Source organism: Anas platyrhynchos, chromosome 31, assembly GCF_047663525.1.
Source record: "Anas platyrhynchos isolate ZD024472 breed Pekin duck chromosome 31, IASCAAS_PekinDuck_T2T, whole genome shotgun sequence".
Taxonomy (NCBI): Eukaryota; Metazoa; Chordata; class Aves; order Anseriformes; family Anatidae; genus Anas; species Anas platyrhynchos.
Genome location: NC_092617.1, coordinates 4824983 through 4845889, shown reverse-complemented (window position 1 = coordinate 4845889; position 20907 = coordinate 4824983). Strand labels below are relative to the sequence as shown.

At 49.9% G+C, this 20907-nt stretch overlaps 2 protein-coding genes across 2 annotated transcripts; one reads left to right on the top strand and one right to left on the bottom strand.

The window, feature by feature from the left end:
• Positions 1–1512: 1512 nt before the first annotated feature.
• LOC140000006 (olfactory receptor 14C36-like) lies at positions 1513–2448 on the top strand. The gene has a single exon (XM_072029692.1). The coding sequence runs from the start codon at positions 1513–1515 to the stop codon at positions 2446–2448; it is 936 nt and encodes a 311-aa protein (XP_071885793.1).
• Positions 2449–9470: 7022 nt separating this feature from the next.
• On the bottom strand, positions 9471–10406 carry LOC119715339 (olfactory receptor 14C36-like). Its single transcript, XM_072029691.1, has one exon. The coding sequence runs from the start codon at positions 10404–10406 to the stop codon at positions 9471–9473; it is 936 nt and encodes a 311-aa protein (XP_071885792.1).
• Between the last annotated feature and the right edge of the window lie 10501 nt (positions 10407–20907).

The window sequence follows — 20907 nt, the reverse complement described above, 5'->3', positions numbered from 1 at the left end:
CCTTGCCCACTCTCTCACAGGACCCTTCTGCTCTGGAGGTGCTGATGGCCAATGAGCAGCAGGTGCCAATCGCTACCACAGCAGTGCGCCCGAGGCAATATTGCACTAACAGAGACTCCCTGATTCCCATGCATGAGCTGGTTCATTGACTGGAGAGCCAAAGAGTGATCAGCAAGGCTTTCTCACCCTTTAATAGACCCATATGGACGGTGCAAAATTCTAATGGGGAGTGGAAGATAATGGTGAACGTCTGTGGACTGAATGAAGTCCCACCACTACTGATTTTGACGTAAAACAACATAAGGTCAAAGGACCTACACAGGAGATCCTGAGGCAGGCTGCCCAGGTTCAGGGGGACCCCTGCTTGGGGACGGGCTGGGTATCGGTCAGTGTGTGGTGAGCAATTGCACTGTGCATCGCTTGATTTATTAAACTACATTATTATCATCATCAGCAGCAGCAGAAGCAGCAACATCTCTTCCTTTCCTTTGTTATCAAACCATCCTTATCTCAACACATGAGCATTTTGGGGGTGAGGATGAGCTATGTGGTGCTGAGCTTTCTGCCAGGATAAAGCACAAGATGCTTGACAACCATAGTCCAACAGCACAAATCACACTTTAAAAAATCACTCTCTGACATCTACAGAGAGAAGCAGTAAGTGATGACTTCAGGCTGCTTCAGACACCACACCCCAGCAGAGACCCTGCTGCCTTGGGGAGCTGTCAGCCCTGAGGCCTTGGGGACACTTCGAGGGAGCCCAAGGGCACAGAGCAAGCAATGCCATGGTTGGGTGCTGTGCTGCTGAGCTGGGCCCGGCTCCTGGGCCCAAGGGGAGCTCCTGGTAAGCGCTGCAGAGAGACAGCTGTGCCCAGGAGCAGCTCCTCTGCACAGCGCAGCAGGGCTGGAGGCTCTGACTGCAGCTGGCACACAGAGAGGACAGAAGGAGAGAGGGCTTGGAGGCACTGAGGAGCACAGCAACAGAGGGCAGCGTGTGGCAGGACACATCTGCAGGCTCTTGGCACCGTGAGGCTCTGGCAGCAGGGCACTGCAGGTGGGGTTGCCAGAGGGGTCTTCTACAGCTGGCACATCCAATAGCTGATAGCATCTGTCAGGCTGGGTCTCTCTGTTTCTCCAGAAAGGAGTGGAAGATGCTTTAGAGAATGGCATTTATAAGGTGTCATTTCCACAAGAAGATTGAGGCTTTGTTTATCTGAAGGAGAAGGCTTTTTTTTTTTTTTTTTTGGTTCTGTGATTTCCGATTCCTGCACTGCAGAAGAGGCAAGTTTGAGGTTAATGTGTTCTCAGGATTGTACAGGAGACTGAGAATCCCAGAGCATTGCACAGAGAGATCAAAATGGAAACAATGAGATTCTGGCAGGTTCTCCTGTAAAGAGAGAAGATCGCCTGGGGTGTGTGCTAAGACAGGGAATAGGTTTTCCTCATTTAAGTCTGTTCTAACTTTGATCTGCATTGTCATCTTCAACAGGAGGCTCTGCTTAATGTCAGCAAATGCCCAACAGCAGCTCTGTGAGCGAGTTCCTCCTGCTGGCATTCGCAGACACGCGCGAGCTGCAGCTCCTGCACTTCGCGCTCTTCCTGGCCATCTACCTGGCTGCCCTCCTGGGCAACGGCCTCATCCTCAGTGCCGTAGCCTGTGACCACCGCCTCCACACCCCCATGTACTTCTTCCTGCTCAACCTCGCCCTCCTCGACCTGGGCTGCATCTCCACCACTCTGCCCAAAGCCATGGCCAATGCCCTCTGGGACACCAGGGCCATCTCCTATCAAGGATGTGCTGCACAGGTCTTTCTGTTTGTCTTGTTGATTGTATCAGAATTTTATCTTCTCACAATCATGGCCTATGACCGCTATGTTGCCATCTGCAAGCCCCTGCACTACGGGAGCCTCCTGAGCAGCAGAGCTTGTGCCCAGATGGCAGCAGCTGCCTGGGGCAGTGGCTTTCTCAATGCTGTCCTGCACACGGCCAACACATTTTCCCTTCCCCTCTGTCGAGGCAATGCTGTCGACCAGTTCTTCTGTGAAATCCCCCACATCCTCAAGCTCTCCTGCTCAGATGCCTACCTCAGGGAAGTTGGGGCACTTGTGTTTAGTGTTTCTTTATGCTTTGGTTGTTTTGTTTTCATTGTGGTGTCCTATGTGGAGATCTTCAGGGCAGTGTTGAGAATGCCCTCTGAGCAGGGCCGACACAAAGCCTTCTCCACGTGCCTCCCTCACCTGACCGTGGTCTCCCTGTTTGTCAGCACTGGCGTATTTGCCTACCTGAAGCCCCCCTCCATCTCTTCCCCATCCATGGATCTTATTGTGTCAGTTCTCTACTCAGTTGTTCCTTCATCAGTGAACCCCCTCATCTACAGCATGAGGAACCTGGAGTTCAAGGATGCAGTAAGGAGACTATTTGGATACATGCTTCTTTGCAATCAATAATGTTTGTGAGTTCCCTGATTATTTCAGGAACTGTGAGGAAAAATTTTTGTTACTATATTTGTCTATAAGTATTTTCTACAAATTCTTTCTTTTGATTTAAATTATGCTTTCCTTAACCTGCTACCTGATTTTCTTATTTATATTTTTTCATCTATAGTGACCCATTCATCTAATTATTGAAAGAAGTAGGTTATGTAGAGAAACATAATAAATAAAATGAAAAACAAAACAACAACAACAAAAAAAAAACACCACCAGAACTACATTATTATCTGCTGCAATCTTTTCCCATCCCCTCTGGAGCTGGGGGAGCAGCCCCAGCACACAGGAGGGGCTCTGGGCCAAGAGCCCAGCTGCTACATGGAGTTTGGGTGGGGGCTGCTGCTTCCCTGGAGCCATGGCCATGGCCAGCAGCAGGACGTGGCCTTGTCACTGCTGTTCTCTTTTGACTTTCAGTGTGTTCTCCTGTGCTCTTTTATTCGGATAAGCCGTCAGATCTCACAGGCCTTTGTGACAGTCCTGTTGTCTTTGTAGTGGCATCCCTGTGGCTGCAGGCAGCAGCAGGCACTGTGCAGCCCTGGGTCACAGCTGCCTCCCTCCTAGCACCACAATAACAGGAGGGTCTGGCTCAGGGCAAACCCAGAAGCCTGAACGCCTCCCCAAAGCTGCTGCCAGGAATACAGCCAAGAGGTTGCTCCCTGCTCTTCAGTTTTCTGGGGTTCTTTGTGCAGGGTTCCTCACCTGGGGCGCAACAACCCCAAGCAGAGCTACAGGCTGGGAGAGGAGTGGTTGGAGAGCTGCCTGATAGAGAAAGACCTGGGAGTGATGGTTGATAGTCGGCTGAATATGAGCCAGCAGTGTGCCCAGGTGGCCAAGAAGGCCAATAGCATACTGGCTTGCATAAGAAGCAGTGTGGCCAGCAGGGCTAGGGAGGTGATTGTCCCCCTGTACTCGGCTCTGGTGCTGAGAGGAGATTGATGAAGCTAAAGTCAGAAGGAAAAGCTGAAGTGACTTGGAGTATTAATGGGCCCCACTGAGGGCTGTTACTAACAAAGCCTCCCCAGGGCCTTGTTAGGGCAGAAAATTGGAGGCCATGGTTACAGACAGGCAAAGAACTGTGCTGAGAAAAATCTTGGTTGGTTTTGGTGAAACAGAAGAGCCAAGGCCTGACCCCTAGAACTGTGAGAGGAGACCCTGCACCCCCCTGTCTGGCTCAGGGCTAGTCTTGGGGTCTGTGGGATGTGGTGGGTACAGTGATGCTACTTCATTATGACACCTTCGCACCCCTGTACAGTGCTGCAAGGAAGCAAAGCCAACAGTCAGCATGCCAAGCAGGTGCCTTCTGCTGGCCTAGCAGGGCCACTGCCACATGTCAGCCCAAAAGTGCAGATCCCAGGGAGAAGTCAAGGCTGACCTGCCACTTCCAGACACAAGTGACCTCCCAGTCCCTTTGCGTGACACGTTCCTGCTGCTGCCCTATCAAGTGCAGAGACAGAAGTGGCCTCACAGTCACTGCCACAGTCACATTCCTGCTGCTGGGGCAGGAGATCCTGAGGCAGAGCTGAGCTCATCAGAGCTTTCCCACCCTTCTTGTGGCCCACAGGCTGATTAGATCAGGGTGAGCAAGAGAGTAAAGTTAACGGAAAGGGGCTATGGGCTAGGTTTTTTTGCTTCAAGGGATACTTTGAGGTCAGGCATAAGAATAGTGTATTTCTGTCAGGGTATGGAGTAGCATTTGGGTTTGCAGATTAATGTCACTGGTTAAAATAGGGGAATGACTGTTCTAAGCCAGTTTTATCACAGAATCAACATTGCCTGAACGCTCTAACATCACAGAAATCATTAATTTCTGCTGGCTAAGCTCCTTTTCCCTCCCCCAAATCTCACATCTCTCCTGGCCAGGCTTCTCCTGACTTCCCCATATCAGTCATCTTCGTAGAGGCAGCTTTCTGATGGCTTTCATGATTTCAGAGTACGTGCCTCATATCCATTGGCTACTCCTTTCTTGAGACTGACATGGCACCTAAGTCAGGATGGAAAAGAACACAAAGGCTGTAGGTGAACCCTGCACAATGTGTTCTGCAGCTCTCGTACCACCCCAAAATCTTGTTTCCTGCCTCCAACTTCTGGATACGGAAAGGCTTCTTTGCACCCAGACTATCTTTTTCCAAACCCTCATGCAGTTTGCCCCAAGCGTCTTGGAGGCAGTGGCCTCCTCTGTGTAGAAAACTGAAAGCAGTCCTAAAGGATGACTTCAGGCAAAAGCTGACACCTCTGACATGACAACCGCTATCCAAGACCTCTTCCAACATGGGGCCTACCAGGTACGTAGAAAGAGCCGATCTCAGAAACTACATGCACAGCAAGTGTCTTCTGTTGCCCTACCATTGGCACTGGCAGATGTGAGCCTAAAGGCACAGATCCCAGCCAGGAGTCAAGGGTGACCTGTCAGCTACTTCAGAAAGCAGTCACCTCACAGGCCATTTAACAACCATTCGCTTCCTGCTGGACTTAGTGTTTCTGAGGCACCACTGAGCTTATAATTCCACACCTACAAAACACCCCCTTTTTGGGCCCGGACCTGCCCAGGTAGAAGTGATCTGGTTGTGATCCTCCAAGCTCATGGCACACCTGCTGGGCTCCCAGCCTCTCTGACACTCAGGAGCCAGTTCCGTGCCAGTCCTGTGAGGAGCTAAAGCAGGAGGGACCTTGCAGGTAATGTTCCAGCCCCATGCCTGTTGGCAGTCTCTCAGCTCCTAGTGCACAGTGGGGATCACATTTGTATCTAGAAGCCATGAGCCTGAAGCTGGCCTAGCAGACACTCAGGAGAAGCGCCCTCTCAGCCCCAGCCCCAGCCCCAGCCCGAACCCCAGCTGGCCGTGCTGCTCTGCAGAGCGAGGGGTCTGTGGTGCCCGCTGCCCTGTGGCTGCAGAGCTCTCCTCTGCCTGCTCACACCAGACTGAGAACTTCAGCTCTGGTCAGTCCACCTTGGAGGAGATCCCCCCTTAGGAGGGAGGTGCTGCAGTGGAGGCCAGCTGTGCCACTGCCGTGCCCACTGCCTGTCCCTGCCTGCAGTCCCAGCACAGCCCCACAGCAACACTGGCACCAAGTGAGAGGAGCAACCGGGCCTGACCCCACCAGCAGGGCTCAGCAGGAGAGGGCAGCATTGGCAAGAGAGCAGCTCTGCATGCCCCAAGCGCTGGTGCTCCCTGGCCGTGCTGCTGGGATGGGACTCTTTTCCTCTGCACCCCTGCACACGGGCACTGCCCCTGCAGAGACAGGCTTGGCCTCAGAGGAAGGCTTCTCTCTGTAGATGTCAGAGACTGATTTTTGAAAGTGTGATTTGTGATTTGGACTGTGGTTGTCAAGCATGTTGTGCGTTATCCTGGCAGACAACTCAGCACCACATAGCTCATCCTCACCCCCGAAATGCTCATGTGTTGAGATAAGGATGGTTTGATAGCAAAGGAAAGGAAGAGATGTTGCTGCTGCCGCTGATGATGATGATAATGTAGTTTAATAAATCAAGCGATGCACAGTGCAATTGCTCACCACACACTGACCGATACCCAGCCCGTTCCCAAGTAGGGGTCCCCCTGAACCTGGCCAGACTGCCTCAGGATCTCCTGTGTAGGTCCTTGTGGTGGTTTTACTCAGGTGGGCAGCCGAGCTCCACCACAACCGCTCTCTCACTCCCCCTCTCCTCAAAAGGAAGGGGGAGAAAATATGTGAAAAGGGCTCAAGGATTGAGATAAGGACAAGAAAATCATGCAATAATTATTGTAACGGGCAAAACAGACTCAGCATAAGAAGACAGATAGTAAGATTTATTGCTCATTACTAGCAAACTAGAGAAGTGAGAAACAAAGGAAAGAAACCAAAAGCACCTCCCCCCCCAACCACCCTCTTCCACCTCCTCCCCCCGAGCGGTGCAGGAGAACGGGGGAATGGGGGTTATGGTCAGTCTACAGCACTTCTTCTCTGCCGCTCCTTCTCGGTCACTCTCGTCCCCTGTGCTGTGGGGTCCCACCCACGGGATACAGTCCTTGATGAACTGATCCGGCGTGGGCTTCCCACAGGCAGCAGCTCTTCCAGAACTGCTCCAGATATGGGTCCGTACCACGGGGTCCATCCATCAGGAGAAAACTGCTCCAGTGGACTGAGCGGCCAATGGACTGAGCGGCCTGGGGTTGGTTGCCGTGCCGTTCCTGAACCAGGTCGCCACTGCCCCCTGAAGGCAACAGAGTAAACAAATGTTTAATGGGAAGGTTTGGTGTTCTTCTATGTTTAGGGTATGGGCAGGCTCTGTGGTTTAGTTCATTTTTACATCTGCCTATATGTTGAGGTTTAAATAGAGCATTTTAATACTAATGTTAAGGGAAGGGATTAGGGTGAGCAAGAGAGTAAAGGTAAGGGAAAGGGGCTATAGGCTGAGCTTTGCTTCAAGGGATACTTCGTGTTCAAGCTTTAGGAAAATGGATTCCTGTCAGAGTGTTGGAACAGCATTTAGATTTAAGGATTAAAACTACTGGTTAAAATAGTGTAAGGGCCATACATGACTGTACAAGTCAGTGTTGCTGCATAATCTACATTACATGATTCCTCTTACCTCTACAAAATCATTAATTTCTGCTGGCAATGATCCTCTTGCCACCCAAAAATCTCACATCTCTCGTGTCCAGGTTGCTCCTGACCTCCCCATATCTTATTGGGATCAGCTTTCTGATGACATCTATGACATAGGCAGTATATGTCTCACCTCTATGGGCTATTCTGTTCTTCAGAGAGAAGTGGCATTGTAGTCAGGAGGGAAAAGGGCCTAAAGGAGTATCCTGCCCAGTATGCCCATCAGCTCTGCCTCTCTACAAAATTGCGCATCCTACCTACTAGTTTTGTTTCCAGAATAGCTTACATGGATCTTGAGTTCTTTTTCCAGGCCCTCACAAATGCTTCATTTTTGGGTGTGTAGAGATGGGATAAGGAAAGCAATGCGCGGATAGACCTGAGCTTAGCAAGGGATGCAAAGAATAACAGGAAGAGATTCTAGAGATACATAGCTCTGAAAAGAAAGGCCAAGGAGAGTGTACCCCCTCTGATGGATAAGAAGGGTAAACTGGTAATGACAGGCATGGAGAAGCCTGAGGGCCTCAACAACATCTTTGCCTCAGTCTTCCCTGCCAGTCAGGCTTCCCAAGTCTTTCATTTCCCTGAACCCAGAGATGGAGGCTGGGAGGCAAAGTCCCACCTGTTCTTAGTGAAAAGCAGGTTTGAGACCACCCGAAGAAACTAAACAAGTACAAGTCTATGGGGCTTGATGAGTTGCATCCCAGGGTCCTGAGGGAACTGGCTGATGTAGTTGTCAAGCCTCTCTCCATCATATCTGAAAAGGCCTGGCGGTTGGGTGAAGTCCCTGGTGACCTGAAAAAGGAAAATATCACTCCCATTTTTTAAAAAAGGATAGAAAGGAGGACCGAGGGAACTACCGAATGGTGAGCCTCAACCCTGTGCCTGATAAGATCATGGAAAAAATCCTCCTGGAATCGATGTCAAGGCCCATGCAAGACAAAGAGGTGATCTCAGACAGCCAGCATGGCTTCTCCAAGGAGTAAATCTGGTAGCTTTCTACAATGGAGTGACTATATCAGACAAAAATGGAAGACAGACCACCTACTTGGATTTCTGTAAGACCTTTGACACTATCCCACATGGCATCCTGATCTCCAAATTGGAGAGATACGCATTTGATGGCTGCACCATTCAGTGGATAAGGAGTTGGCCTGAAGGTCACACTGAGAGAGAGGTGGTCACTGGATCTATGTCCAAGTGGAGGCTGGTGACAAGTGTTGTACCTCAGGGGTCTGTCCTGGGACAGGTATTGTTTAATGTCTTTATCAATGACATAGACAGTCGGGTCAAGTGCACCCTCAGCAAGTGTGCAGATGACACCAAGGTGAGTGGTGTAGTTGATGCAACAGAGGAAGGGATGCCATCCAAATGGTTCTGGGAAAGCTTGAAATTTGGCCCCATGTGAACCTAAGCAGGTTCAATAAGTCCAAGTGCAAAGTGCTGCACCTGGGCCGGGGAAATCCCATACAGGAGGATAGGCTGGGAGAAGAACTGATTGACAGTTGCCCTGCAGAGAAGGACTTGGGGGTTCTGCTGAATGAAAAGGTCGACATGAGCCAGCAGTGTGCCCTTGTGGCCCAGAAGGCCAGCTGTATCCTGGGCTGCATCAGCAGAGGAGTGGCCAGCAGTTCCAGGCCAGTCAAAGCCCAGTAAAATAGGGTTCCCGTTCACGCAGCAGTTCCTTGGGTATACTCCTACCACTAGCTTTGGAAGAGCTGTGCAATGAAAGAGATGCTACTGTACAAACAATAAGATTGTCAGCAAGATACAAGAGACCTCAGGACTTAGTTGAATGTGAAAGCACAAGAGAACAATGAGGAAGCCAAAGGGAGCAGCAGGGAAAAGGCCATGTCCTGCTGCTGGCCATGGCCATGGCTCCAGGGAAGCAGCAGCCCCGACCCGAAGGCAGCAGAGAGGCAGAGCCCAGCGGGCAGTGAGGGGCAGCCCCGAGGGCCACCGGGGCTGCTCCTGCATGTGGCAGCTGGGCTCTTGGCCCCGAGCCCCTCCTGTGTGCTGGGGCTGCTCCCCCAGCTCCAGAGGAGATGGGAGGAGAGGGATACTGAGACCAACGAATTACCGCTGAATTCTTTATTGTCTTTATCTACCTAGGAAACCTGGATCTGTGTGTACATTAGATGATATGGAAAAAACTAACACAAAATGTAACATTCAGAATGCTGAGAACTACGTTATTAAAAACAAATAAAATATTGTTAAAATATTAACAGAGAAAAGTAATTTTAAAAATGTTCTCTCATTTTCCCAAATATCCTTTGATTTCTGATAGGATTATTATTAATGACAATGTCATGATAACACTTGTAATGATAAAAATGATACAACATAATGTGAGTCAAAATATTTGCATATTATTAAGAATAAATCTTCTGAACACATCATGGATGCTTAAAAAGAATGTATGGAAAGAGTTTCCTCACTGCATTCTTGAGCTCCTGGTTCCTCATGCTGTAGATGAGGGGGTTCACTGCTGGAGGCAACACCGAGTAGAGAAGTGTGACCACCAGGTCCAGGGACGGCGAGGAAATGGAGGGGGGTTTCAGGTAGGCAAACACGGCAGTACTGACAAAGAGAGAGACCACAGCCAGGTGAGGGAGGCACGTGGAAAAGGCTTTGTGCTGGCCCTGACAAGAGGGCATCCTCAGCACAGCCCTGAAGATCTGCACATAGGACACCACAATGAAAACAAAACAACCACAGCCTAAAGAAACAGTAAACACAAGTGGCCCAACTTCCCTGAGGTAGGCATCTGAGCAGGAGAGCTTGAGGATGTGGGGGATTTCACAGAAGAACTGGTCCACAGCATTGCCTCGGCAGAGGGGAAGGGAAAATGTGTTGGCCGTGTGCAGGACAGCAGTGAGAATGCCACTGCCCCAGGCAGCTGCTGCCATCTGGGCACAAGCTCTGCTGCCCAGGAGGCTCCCGTAGTGCAGGGGCTTGCAGATGGCAACGTAGCGGTCATAGGCCATGATAGTGAGAAGGGAATACTCTGCTACAACCAAGAAGACAAAAAAGAAGACCTGAGCAACACATCCTTGATAGGAGATGGCCCTGGTGTCCCAGAGGGCATTGGCCATGGCTTTGGGCAGAGTGGTGGAGATGCAGCCCAGGTCGAGGAGGGCGAGGTTGAGGAGGAAGAAGTACATGGGGGTGTGGAGGCGGTGGTGGCAGGCTACGGCACTGAGGATGAGGCCGTTGCCCAGGAGGGCAGCCAAGTAGATGGCCAGGAAGAGCGTGAAGTGCAGGAGCTGCAGCTCGCGTGTGTCTGCGAATGCCAGCAGGAGGAACTCAGTGACTGAACTGATGTTGGGCATTTTCTGACATAGAACCTGTGAAATGAGTAAAAAATATACATGTATAGACTGTTATGAGTAATGTTTCTGACAAAAATTCCCAGTGAAAGCCTTACATTCCCTGTTTCCAAGAGGATCTTTGTCTATCTCCCTGTCTGGAGCCCTCATTTGTGCCTGCTGAGTGTCCTGTACACAGCAGCCACCTCTGCCCATCAGCCCCCAAGCTGGACACCTCTGCTCCACTGTAGTGGTAAATCTTGTTGCTTTTGGCAGAAACCTTAGCCAGAGTTCATATTGAGGAGGGCTCCTCTGTCCATCCCGTGGGGCCCAGCTGCTGGCTTCTTGCAACACTCAGCTGGGGGATGGATGTATTCAGAGTTTGTGCTAAAAAAACACATCCCCCTGCCTGCAGGTCCTAAAGAACAGCACAGAAAAGACCTGGTGCAGTGTGTAAGCAGAGAGAATAGAAGGGATATTCTGAGGTTCATCACTAACCTGTTTGTGTCTCAGTTCAATGCAATAGGAAGTTCAGTCACCAGTGCAAATCCAACTACCCCATTAACACAGAGCCTGCGCCACAATCAGAGCAGGAAGAGGCAGGCAGAGAGTGCAGAAAATGCCTTCCCTTTGCAGGCAGCCCCTGCCCTGCCCTTCCCCTGTCCAAGCACCTGGGCTCCCTGGGCAGGCTGAGTGTTGAGCCTGGTAAGCAGCAGAGGCCCTGCCCTGGCACACAGACCCTGGAGCACAGCAGGGACCCTGCTCTGCACCACAGCCCTGGCCACCCCTGCCTGCACCCCCAGCTTTTCCTTCCTCCAGGAACTGCAGCTGCATTGCCTTCCAGCCAGAGACTTACCGGGTTCAGGGCTGGGAAGTGTTCTTCCCCAGTGAGCTCTGTGCATCCTGCCACTTCTGCCTGCCTTTAAGCACTCTGTCTCTGCAGGCAATGCCCCCAGCCCTGCTGCACTGTGCAGAGGAGCTGCTCCTGGGCACAGCTGTCTCTCTGCACCACGGCCCTCTTGCCACGGGCTCTCTCTGTCCCACGAGCCTGGCCCAGCTCAGCAGCACAGCACCAGCCCAAGGCACTGCAATCACCCCTCTGGGGGCTTGGCTGATGAGCCCACAAACCTCAGGCACTCAGAGACAATTGAAGACATCTCTCCAGAAGTGCAAGTCAGAGGCAAGTTTCCTGCAGTGTCCCCCTGAGGGCCAGCACTGACACAGCCTCCCTTGGAGCTCGTTAGAGCAGAACCCTGGAGGCAGTGAGGACAAGGAAACAAAGGCAATGTGAAGTTGACACTGATGTGTAGGAAAACTGGATGTGTGTCACCAAGCACAAGGGCCAGGACTTGACTCCCAACTCAAGGAAGGGAGATCTGTCTCTTCAAAGGTTGCTCAGGGCTCTTTGTGGGGCAGTAGGAGATGGGGATGTGCATGGCCAAGTGTAGAAGAATGGTACGAACCCCTGCCTGTTTCATGGGTGGGTGAGGAGTTAATTAGGCTCCGTTGGTTTAGTGATTAGCAGTCTCCTTATAAGGCTCAGTGGCAGTGACAACAGCCATAGCCATGAAAACAAATATAAGGTAGCTCTGCAGGAAGCTGGCCTGGTTCCTGGTGAGCTGGCACCACTGCTCGTATGGCATCCCTCATGGTGCCTAGGCCCTCCTCCTTCTGGCCACTGCTCACTCAGCAGGGTCCCAGTCTCCCCCATGTGTGGGGTTCCTCTTCCTCTGCTGCAGGACTGGGGTCTTCTTCTTGTAAATGTCAAGAGGTTTCTCTAGGCAAAATCCTGCAGTTTCTAAAGATTCCCCTACACTGATGCTCCATTCTGTCAGCCCTTCATGGTTGCAGACACACAGTTCAACCTTTGTGTCATTGTGCAGTCTCTGAGAAGACAGCAGCATCAGGACTTCCAGGACAGTTTGGATAATAGAGGAGTAACCAATTGAATGGAATTGCAGCACAGAAGGTAGGGGATGGAAGGCTGCCAGGTCCCACATTTGCTGCGCTTCCTTCTCATGCATGCTGTCAGTTTCTCTGGAGCTGTGTCCAAAATGTTTGGGGCTCTGCAAGTGAAAAAGGATAATCGTCATTCTTTATTGGATGTGGGGTATCTGGTAATGATCTCGAGATAAGGTAAGGGCTGAGGTACTTAATTCCTTCTTTACCTCTGACTCTAGCAGCAAGACCAGTTGTTGCCCTGGACATTTCTTCCTCGTCATGGCCAGTGCCAGCATTCCAGGGCATGCTTCGTGGCTGTTTCTCCTCTCATCCCTTGATTTCACCCATGTCTCCTCAACCCTCACCAGATGTTCTTTGAAACGCAAAGACAGGGTCTGATCAGAGGGTGACCTCTGGCACTACAGCACAACCCTTTGAGGGACATTTCTTCCTCCTTGTGACCAATGCGCAACTTCCAAGGTGCACTCTGTGGCAGTTTTTTTCTCTCCTGCTCTTTCCTACTACCAAAGGAAGCTCCACCAGGGTGGAAACACCTCCTGAAGTAGGCATCCCAACCCAGCAGGCTCCTTGCGGCCTCTCAGCCAACCAGGCACAAGTCACCTCAGCAGAACCTTCCAAGCCAGGGGCCTGCTGCTGGCCTTGCAGCTTCTAGGCTAGACACAGCCAAACCTTGTGCCTGTTGCTGTGCAGTCATGGACTCAAGCAGAAGGGACAGGACAACCCATCTTGGGGCCTTCACACAAAGACACACACACACACACAGAATTTCTAGGTTGGAAGAGACCTCTAGATCATCCAGTCAAACCTTTGACCTCTTTCAGCCTGGGTCCTCCTGGGTGTGTAGGCAGAGGGGATCCCCCAGTCAGCATGCCAAGCAGGTGCCTTCTGCTGGCCTAGCAGGGCCACTGCCACATGTCAGCCCAAAAGTGCAGCTCCCAGGGAGAAGTCAAGGCTGACCTGCCACCTCCAGACACAAGTGACCTCCCAGTCCCTTTGCGTGACACGTTCCTGCTGGTGCCCTATCAAGTGCAGAGACAGAAGTGACCTCACAGTCCTTGCTACAGTCACATTCCTCCTGCTGGGTCAGGAGATCCTGAGGCAGAGCTGAGCTTTCTCTAGCCCCTTCAGTATCTCTTTTTCACTTTCTGGGTTAGAGATTAAGCAAAGTTTTAGTGGGATTGTTTGGTGTTCTGCTTGTGCTGTCATGTCTGTGGTTGAGGTATGGACAAGCTCTGTGGTTTATGGGTGTTTTACGTCTGCCAAGGAGTTTAGGGTTAAATAGAGCATTTTAATGTTAGTTTTAAGGGAAGGGATTATGGTTATCAAGAGAGAAAATTGATTCCTTTCAGAGTGTTGTAGTAGCATTTAGGTTTAAGGATTAAAATCACTGTTTCCAGTAAGGTAAAAGACATACATTACTGTTTAGACAGTGTTACTGCAGCATCAGCATTGCATGAATGCTCTTACCTCTATGAAATCATTAATTTCTGCTGGCCATGCTCCTCTTCACACCCCAAAATCTCACATGTCTCTTGTTCAGGCTGCTCCTGACCTCCCCATATCTTACTGGGATCAGCTTTCTGATGACATTTGCCATCTCAGTGTATCTGTCTCGCCTCTGTTTTGTCCTCCATCCCTGAGAAGGAAGTGGCATTGTAGTCAAGAGGGAAAAGGACACAAAGATCTTTAGGTACCTCCTGTGCAATATGCCCATCAGCTCTGCACCTCCACAAAATCACAATTACTACCTATAAGTTTTGTTTCCCAAGTGGCTTCTGTGGATCCAGGGTTACTTTTCCCAGGCCCTCTCACAAGTTCCAGTCTTGCATGTGCAGGGATGGGATAAGAAAAGCCAAGGCATGGATGGAACTCAGCTTATCTGGGGATGAAAAGCATAACAGGAAGAGATTCTGTAAATACTTTGCTCAGAAAAGAAAGGCCAAGGAGAGTGTACCCCCTTCTGATGGATGAGGAAGGTGAACTTATAATGACAGACATGCAGAAAGCTGAGGGACTCAGCAACATCTTTGCCTCAGTCTTCCCTGCCAGTCAGGCTTCCCAAGTCTTTCACTTCCCTGAACCCATAGATGGAGGCTGGGGGCAAAGTCCCTCCTGCTCTAAGTAAAGAGGAGGTCTGAGTCCACCTGAAGAAACTGAGCACATGCAAGTCTATGGGGCTTGGTGACATGCATCCCAGGGTCCTGAGGGAGCTGGCTGATGTAGTTGTCAAGCCTCTCTCCATCATATTTGAAGAGTCCTGGAAGTCAGGTGAAGTCTCTGCTGACTGGAAAAATGAAACATCACTCCCATTTTTAAAAAGGGTAGAAATGAGAACCCATGGAACTACGGAATAGTGAGCCTCACCTCTGTGCCTCAAAAGATCATGGAAAAGATCCTCCTAGAATCGATGTCAAGGCACATGCAAGAAAAAGAGGTGATCTCAGACAGCCAGCATGGCTTCACCAAAGGATAAATCATGCCTGATAAATCTGGTGGCTTTCTACAATGGAGTGACCACATCAGATGACAAGGGAAGACCGACCAATGTCATCTACTTGGACTTCTGTAAGACCATTGACATGGTCCCACATGACATCCTGATCTCCAAATTAGAGAGATATGCATTTGATGGGTGAAACCTTCATTGGATAAGGAGTTGGCCTAAAGGTCACACGCAGAGAGTGGTGGTCAATGGCTCTATCTCCAAGTGGAGGCTGGTGATGAGTGGCGTCTGTCATGAGTCTGTCTTGGGACTGGTACAGTTTAATATCTTTATCAATGACATAGTGGGATCGAGTGCACCCTCAGCAAGTGTGCAGATGATACCAAGCTGAGTGGTGTAGTTGATGCAACAGAGGAAGGGGTGCCAACCAAAGAGTGCTGGACAAGATTGAAATTTGGGTCCCTGTTAATCTAAGGAGGTTCAACAAGTCCAAGTGCAAGATGCTGCACCTGGGCTCGGGAAATCCCATACATGAGGATAGGCTGGGAGAAGAACTCATTGAGAGGAGCCTTGCAGGGAGGTACTTGGGGGTTCTGCTGGAGAAAAAGCTTGACATGAGCCAGCAGTGTGTGCTTGTAGCCCAGGAGGCCAACTGCATCCTGGGCTGCATCAGCAGAGGAGTGGCCAGCAGGTGGAGGCAGGTGATTCACCCCTTCTACTCTACCCTTTTGAGGCTCATCTTGGAGTCCTGCATCCAGGACTGGGGCCGCCAGCACAAGAAGGGTGTGGGTCTGTTAGAATGGTTCTAGAGGAGGTCCACAAAGATGATCAAGGGGCTGGAACACCTCTCCTATGAAGAAAGGCTGAGAGAGGTGGGGCTCTTCACCCTGAAGAAGAAAAGGTTCCAGGGTGACCTCATTGCAGCCTTTCAGTACTTAAAGGGGGCTTATAAAAAAGATGGAGAGTGACTCCTTGCTCAAGGACATCACAGTCCCTGCCCTGCCCCAAGGGGACAAACAGCTGAAGTTAGGGATAGGAGTGGGTTTGAAGATGAGATGTGTTGTGTGTGTGGTGGAGGGTTAGGTGGTCAATTTAACATTTAGGGATTAGAGGTCAACTTCTAGGGTTAATGCAATGGAAGGGCTCTGAGGGAGGGATTGGTGTTCTGCTCAAGCTGCCTGCTCAAGGAGTAGGATAAGGGCAAGCTTTGTGGGTCAGAGTTTTGTTTAGTTCTTGGGTGAGGGCTAGGGCTAACACTGGCTTTCTAATTCATGATTAGGCTTAATTGTCATTCTGCTTGACCTTCAAGTACAAGATGTGTTTGACATCTGCCTTTTCCAAGTCCCGAGGAACCTCTTTGGTTAACCTGTCCTTTCCAAGGCCTCTCAGATAGATCTTATGACAACGTCTGCAGCAGTTCCACCAGCATGTTTCTCACCCTACCCACTCAACTGCTAAGCAACCTGAGGATTGAGCAGGGGGATGATGAAGGTTTGGGAAAGGGCTTGGTTAAAACCTCTGAGCACAGCCTTTATGGGCTTCACACAGACAGTGAAGGTGGTGTCACAGAAAACAGTGACACTCATGAGGACTGAAGAACAAGTGGATAAGACCTTGGGCCTGCCAACACAGGACACACACACACGTTAAAACTGTATGGGAGGGAAGAGGAAGATTGGATCCAAAATGTAGATTATGAGAGGAAAGACCATGAGTATCACCGTGACACTGCAGGAGAGCTCCAGAAATGGAACAAAACCACAGAAGGTGTCTATGACACTGGGGCCACAGAACTGTAGCTGGGAGGAGGAGAAAGAATTAGTGTACATGAGAGAAATTCACCCGGTTCAGGTACAGCTGCCTTCTGGAGTCAGGCCTTCCAATTCTTGAGCCTTGCAGAGAACAGGGATGGCATACAGCCCAGGGCTGACCGTAGGACATGACCCCAGCAGGAAGCACTGCAGTCATGCAGAAGGTGCAGCTGAGAGTGCTGCCACCTCTGTGAGCAAAGGGGGTGCTGTCCCCAGCCAGGAAGCTGGCCAGCATCTGGCACAGGGTGCTGGAGCTGTACAAGGTGTGCAGGGAAGTTGAAGAAGACCATGAGAATCTGCAGGTGTTTGGAGGCAGGCACCAGCACAGTGATGAGGGTGTTCCACATCCCAGACATAGTGCTGGTCAAGCAAGAGGAAGAAGAGATTTGTGTATGAGTAGAGGATCTCCCAGATAGAAAGTTGATGAGCTGGTTCATCAGCTGGAGAACCAAGGTGTAAATGTAGAGCTTGGGAGCGTGCTTTAGTGATGGACTTGTCAGCACTAAGGTAAATTTGCCTGACCTGGGTTACACGTCCCAGAGTAGTGTCAGGCACAATGCAATTCTTTTTTTCTTTTGCATCTATAGCACAGCAAGTAGGACTTTGCCCTACTCTATTGACTGGATAGGTCCTCTTACTTTACTCAATTTAGTTTTTTGTGTCTGGAAGGGGCAATTTCCCAAAAGAAGCCAATCTCATGAGTACAGCTAGAGAAAATTGAAGATACATTTTCTTTAGATTTCATCCTGAGTTTTCCACAGAAGACCAAAGAGATACCATGGATATCTAGGTGTCTACTGCGATTCAAACTGAATTTCTCAGATTCCAAAAGTCATTCCAATTTTATTTTATTTTATTTTATTTTATTTTATTTTTGGTTTTATTTTATTGTTGGTTTTATTTTATTTTATTTGTTCTCAAGGAACCCGAGTTGTCTTAGAAAGGGCTTCATGTGTGGGCTGGGCTGCATTTACAGGGAGAAAGACCACTGCTGGCAGGGATGGTGTCTGACCTCCAGACTCTGCTTCTCCTCCAGAAGAAGGTCTCCAAAGAAGTCACCCTGGATGAACAGCAATAGGAGAATGATACTCAAGACTGAAATGCAGCAAAATTCAGCCTTTAAAACTATAAAATATTTTTTATTATCTGCTTTTTTAAATTTTCTTCTTTAAGTACACCATGCAAGCTCTGTAATTAGCTATACAAGGCATGAAGGCTTGAAGAAGCTTTTGAAGAGATGTTAGGAGTTTCTGCATTTTAATGAGTTCCATGGTGGATTTTGGTGCTCAGTCTAAGAAGCTCAGGTACTGAGAGGAGAGTGATGCAACCGCTTGAGCAAGTAAAGTCAGAAGGAAAGGCTGAAGTGACTTGGAGTATTAATGGGCCCCACTGAGGGCTGTTACAAAGCCTCCCCAGGGCCTTGTTAGGGCAGATAATTGGAGGCCATGGTTACAGACAGGCAAAGGCACTGTGCTGAGAAAAGTCTTGGTTGGTTTTAGTGAAGAAGAGCCAAGGCCTGACCCCTAAAACTGTGAGAGGAGATTCCACACTCCCACATCTACCTCAAGGCTGTTCCTGGGGTCTGTGGGATGTGATGGGCAGTGTGATGCCATGAGAACACTGGTGTGACACCTTTGAGGAGTTGCACAGGGTTGCAAGGAATTGATGAGGCCTCATCACAATGAATATAACATATTTCCTCATAAGCTCTAGCGAAGGGGACAGAAACCTCAGGGCTGTTGGGCCTGCCATTTCTACCAGTACCCTCTGACTTCTCCTCTGCAGGCTTTCCTTTGTTGTCCCATAGTCTGAACTATTTCCTTGCAGTCTGCAGACACCCATCTCTGTTCACCATCTTGCGTTCATCCCTTGCTTTCACCCATGTCTCGTCAGCCTTCACCAGATGTTCCTTGAAACACAAAGCCACGGTCTGATCAGAGGATGACCTCTGGCACCACAGCAATGTACTTTGAGGGACATTTCCTCCTCCTTCTGGACAATGAGTAACTTCCAAGGTGCACTTTGTGGAAGTTTTTTCTTCTGCTCTTTCCTACTGCCAAAGGAAGCTCCATCAGTGTGGAAACCACTCCTAAAGTGGGCATCCCAATCCATCAGGCTCCTTGCAGCCTGTCAGCCAACCAGACAAAAGTCACCTCAGCAGAACCTTCCAAGCCAGGGGCCTGCTGCTGGCCTTGCAGCTTCTTGACTACACACAGCCAAGCCTTGTGCCTGCTGCTGCCCAGTCATGGACTCAAGCAGAAGGGACAGGACATCCCGTATGGAGGCCTTCACACACAGACAGACACACACACAGACACACACACACACACAGAGAATTTCTAGGTTAAACAGAGCATTTCAGTGCTATGATTAAGGGCAGGGATCAAGGTAAACAAAAGAGTTAGCATAAGGGAAAGAGGCTATGGGCTGAGTTTTGGCTTCAAGGGATACTGTGAGCCCTGGCATTAGAGTAGTGGATTCCTGTCAGGGTGTGGAGTAGCATTTAGGGTTAGGGATTAAGTTTACAGGTTGAGACATTGGAAGGGCCTCAAATGAATTTTTGAAGTCAGTGTTAGAACAGCATGAACATTACCTGAACATTTTTTCATCTTCCAAATCATGAATTTCTGCTGCCCTAGCTCCTCTTCTGTCCCCTAAATCCCAAATCACTCCTAGCCAGGGTTCAGCTGACCTCCCCATAGCAGTAATCTTGTTGGGATCAGCTTTCTGATGGCTTTCATGATCTCAGAGCATCTGTCTCACCTCTGTTGGCTACTCCATTCCTAAGACAGAAGTGGCACTTAAGGCAAAATGGAAGAGGACACAAACATGTCTAGGAGCACCTTGCACAATGTGCCCAGCATCTCTGTACAACCACAGAAGTGAGCTTCCTGATGTTAAGTTTTAGTTCCAGAATGGCTCCTACTGATCCAGGCTAACTTCTCCCAGGCCCTCATGCATGCTTCACTTTCCCCCAGGGATCTTGGAGGCACTGGCTGCCTCTGTGAAGAAAACTGAAAGCAGCCGTGGAGGATGACTTTAGGCAAAAGCTGAGATCTCTGACATGACAACCAGAGGTGCTGCTCTGCAGAGCGAGGGGGCTGTAGTGCCCGGGGCATGGGGGTACTCTGCAGAGCCATGATGGGCAGGGCCGGGGGGTGTCTCTCAGGGCACAAAGGGCAGGCGAGTGCTGCACCAGACCTGGTTCAGGATCCTACAAGGTGGGTCTTCACTGTTACTTTGCAATCTTACAGGCCTTCCCCTGCTGGCTCTTGACTGCCTCCCGTGACATTGCAGAGACCTGCTTAGAACAAGGACACCTCAGATTTACTTTTCCCTCTAAAAAACATACCTAAAATTTTTTCCTTGGATGGTCACACATTTTACAAGGTCCTAATCACTACCCACTGAGCATATTGTCCCTGCAGATCCCCTGACATCTCCTGGCAGCTCCAGATTCCTCTCCAGGCCTGCATCCGCCATCAGTCCCACTGCAGGAGGTGCAGTCCCATCGAGATCAATCCAGTTGTCTACTTAGGGTATTGCCACCATAAAGAGAGCACTTGGTGCAGCCCTTGATCCCTCACAGAACACCCTGGGACTTTTTAAGCCTGAACTCCACAAAGATGCCCAGGAAACAGAAGAGCAGGGAGCAACCCCTTGGCTGTGTTCCTGGCAGCAGCTTTGGAAGAAGTGTCTGGGCTTGTGGGTTTGCCCTGAGCAAAACCCTCTTGTTACTGTGGTGCTAGCAGGGAGGCAGCTGTGACACAGGGCTGCACTGTACTCGCTGCTGCCTGCAGGAATTGGGATGCCACTGTAGAGACAACAGGACTGTCACCAAGGTACACGAGATCTGATGGCTTATCCAAATAATAGAGAAAAGGTGAAAAATGTGGAGACCAAAAGGGAGCAGCAGTGAAAAGGCCACGTTCTGCTGCTGGCCATGGCCATGGCTCCAGGGAAGCAGCAGCCCTGACCCGACCTCCATCTGACACCAGGGCTCCTGGTCCTGAGCCCCTCCTGCATGCTGGGGCTCCTCCCCCAGCTCCAGAGGGGATGGGAAGAGAAGGAAGCTGATAACAATGTAGTTCTGATTTATTTTTTTTTATTGTGTTTATCTACATGGTAAGCCTGCTTCTTTAAGTAAGTAGAAGATTAAGTCATTTTAAATGAAAGAAAAATATAATAGCAGGTTAAGGATAACGTTGTTTGAACCAAAACAAATAATTTGAAGAAAATATTTATAGGGAAATATAATAACAAAATTTCTTCCTCACAGTTCATGAAATATTCAGGGGACTCACAGTCA

Bases quoted from the DNA above. Each gene is read 5' to 3' on its own strand.
- LOC140000006 (XM_072029692.1), top strand. From the start codon at position 1,513: ATGCCCAACAGCAGCTCTGTGAGCGAGTTCCTCCTGCTGGCATTCGCA.
- LOC119715339 (XM_072029691.1), bottom strand. From the start codon at position 10,406: ATGCCCAACATCAGTTCAGTCACTGAGTTCCTCCTGCTGGCATTCGCA.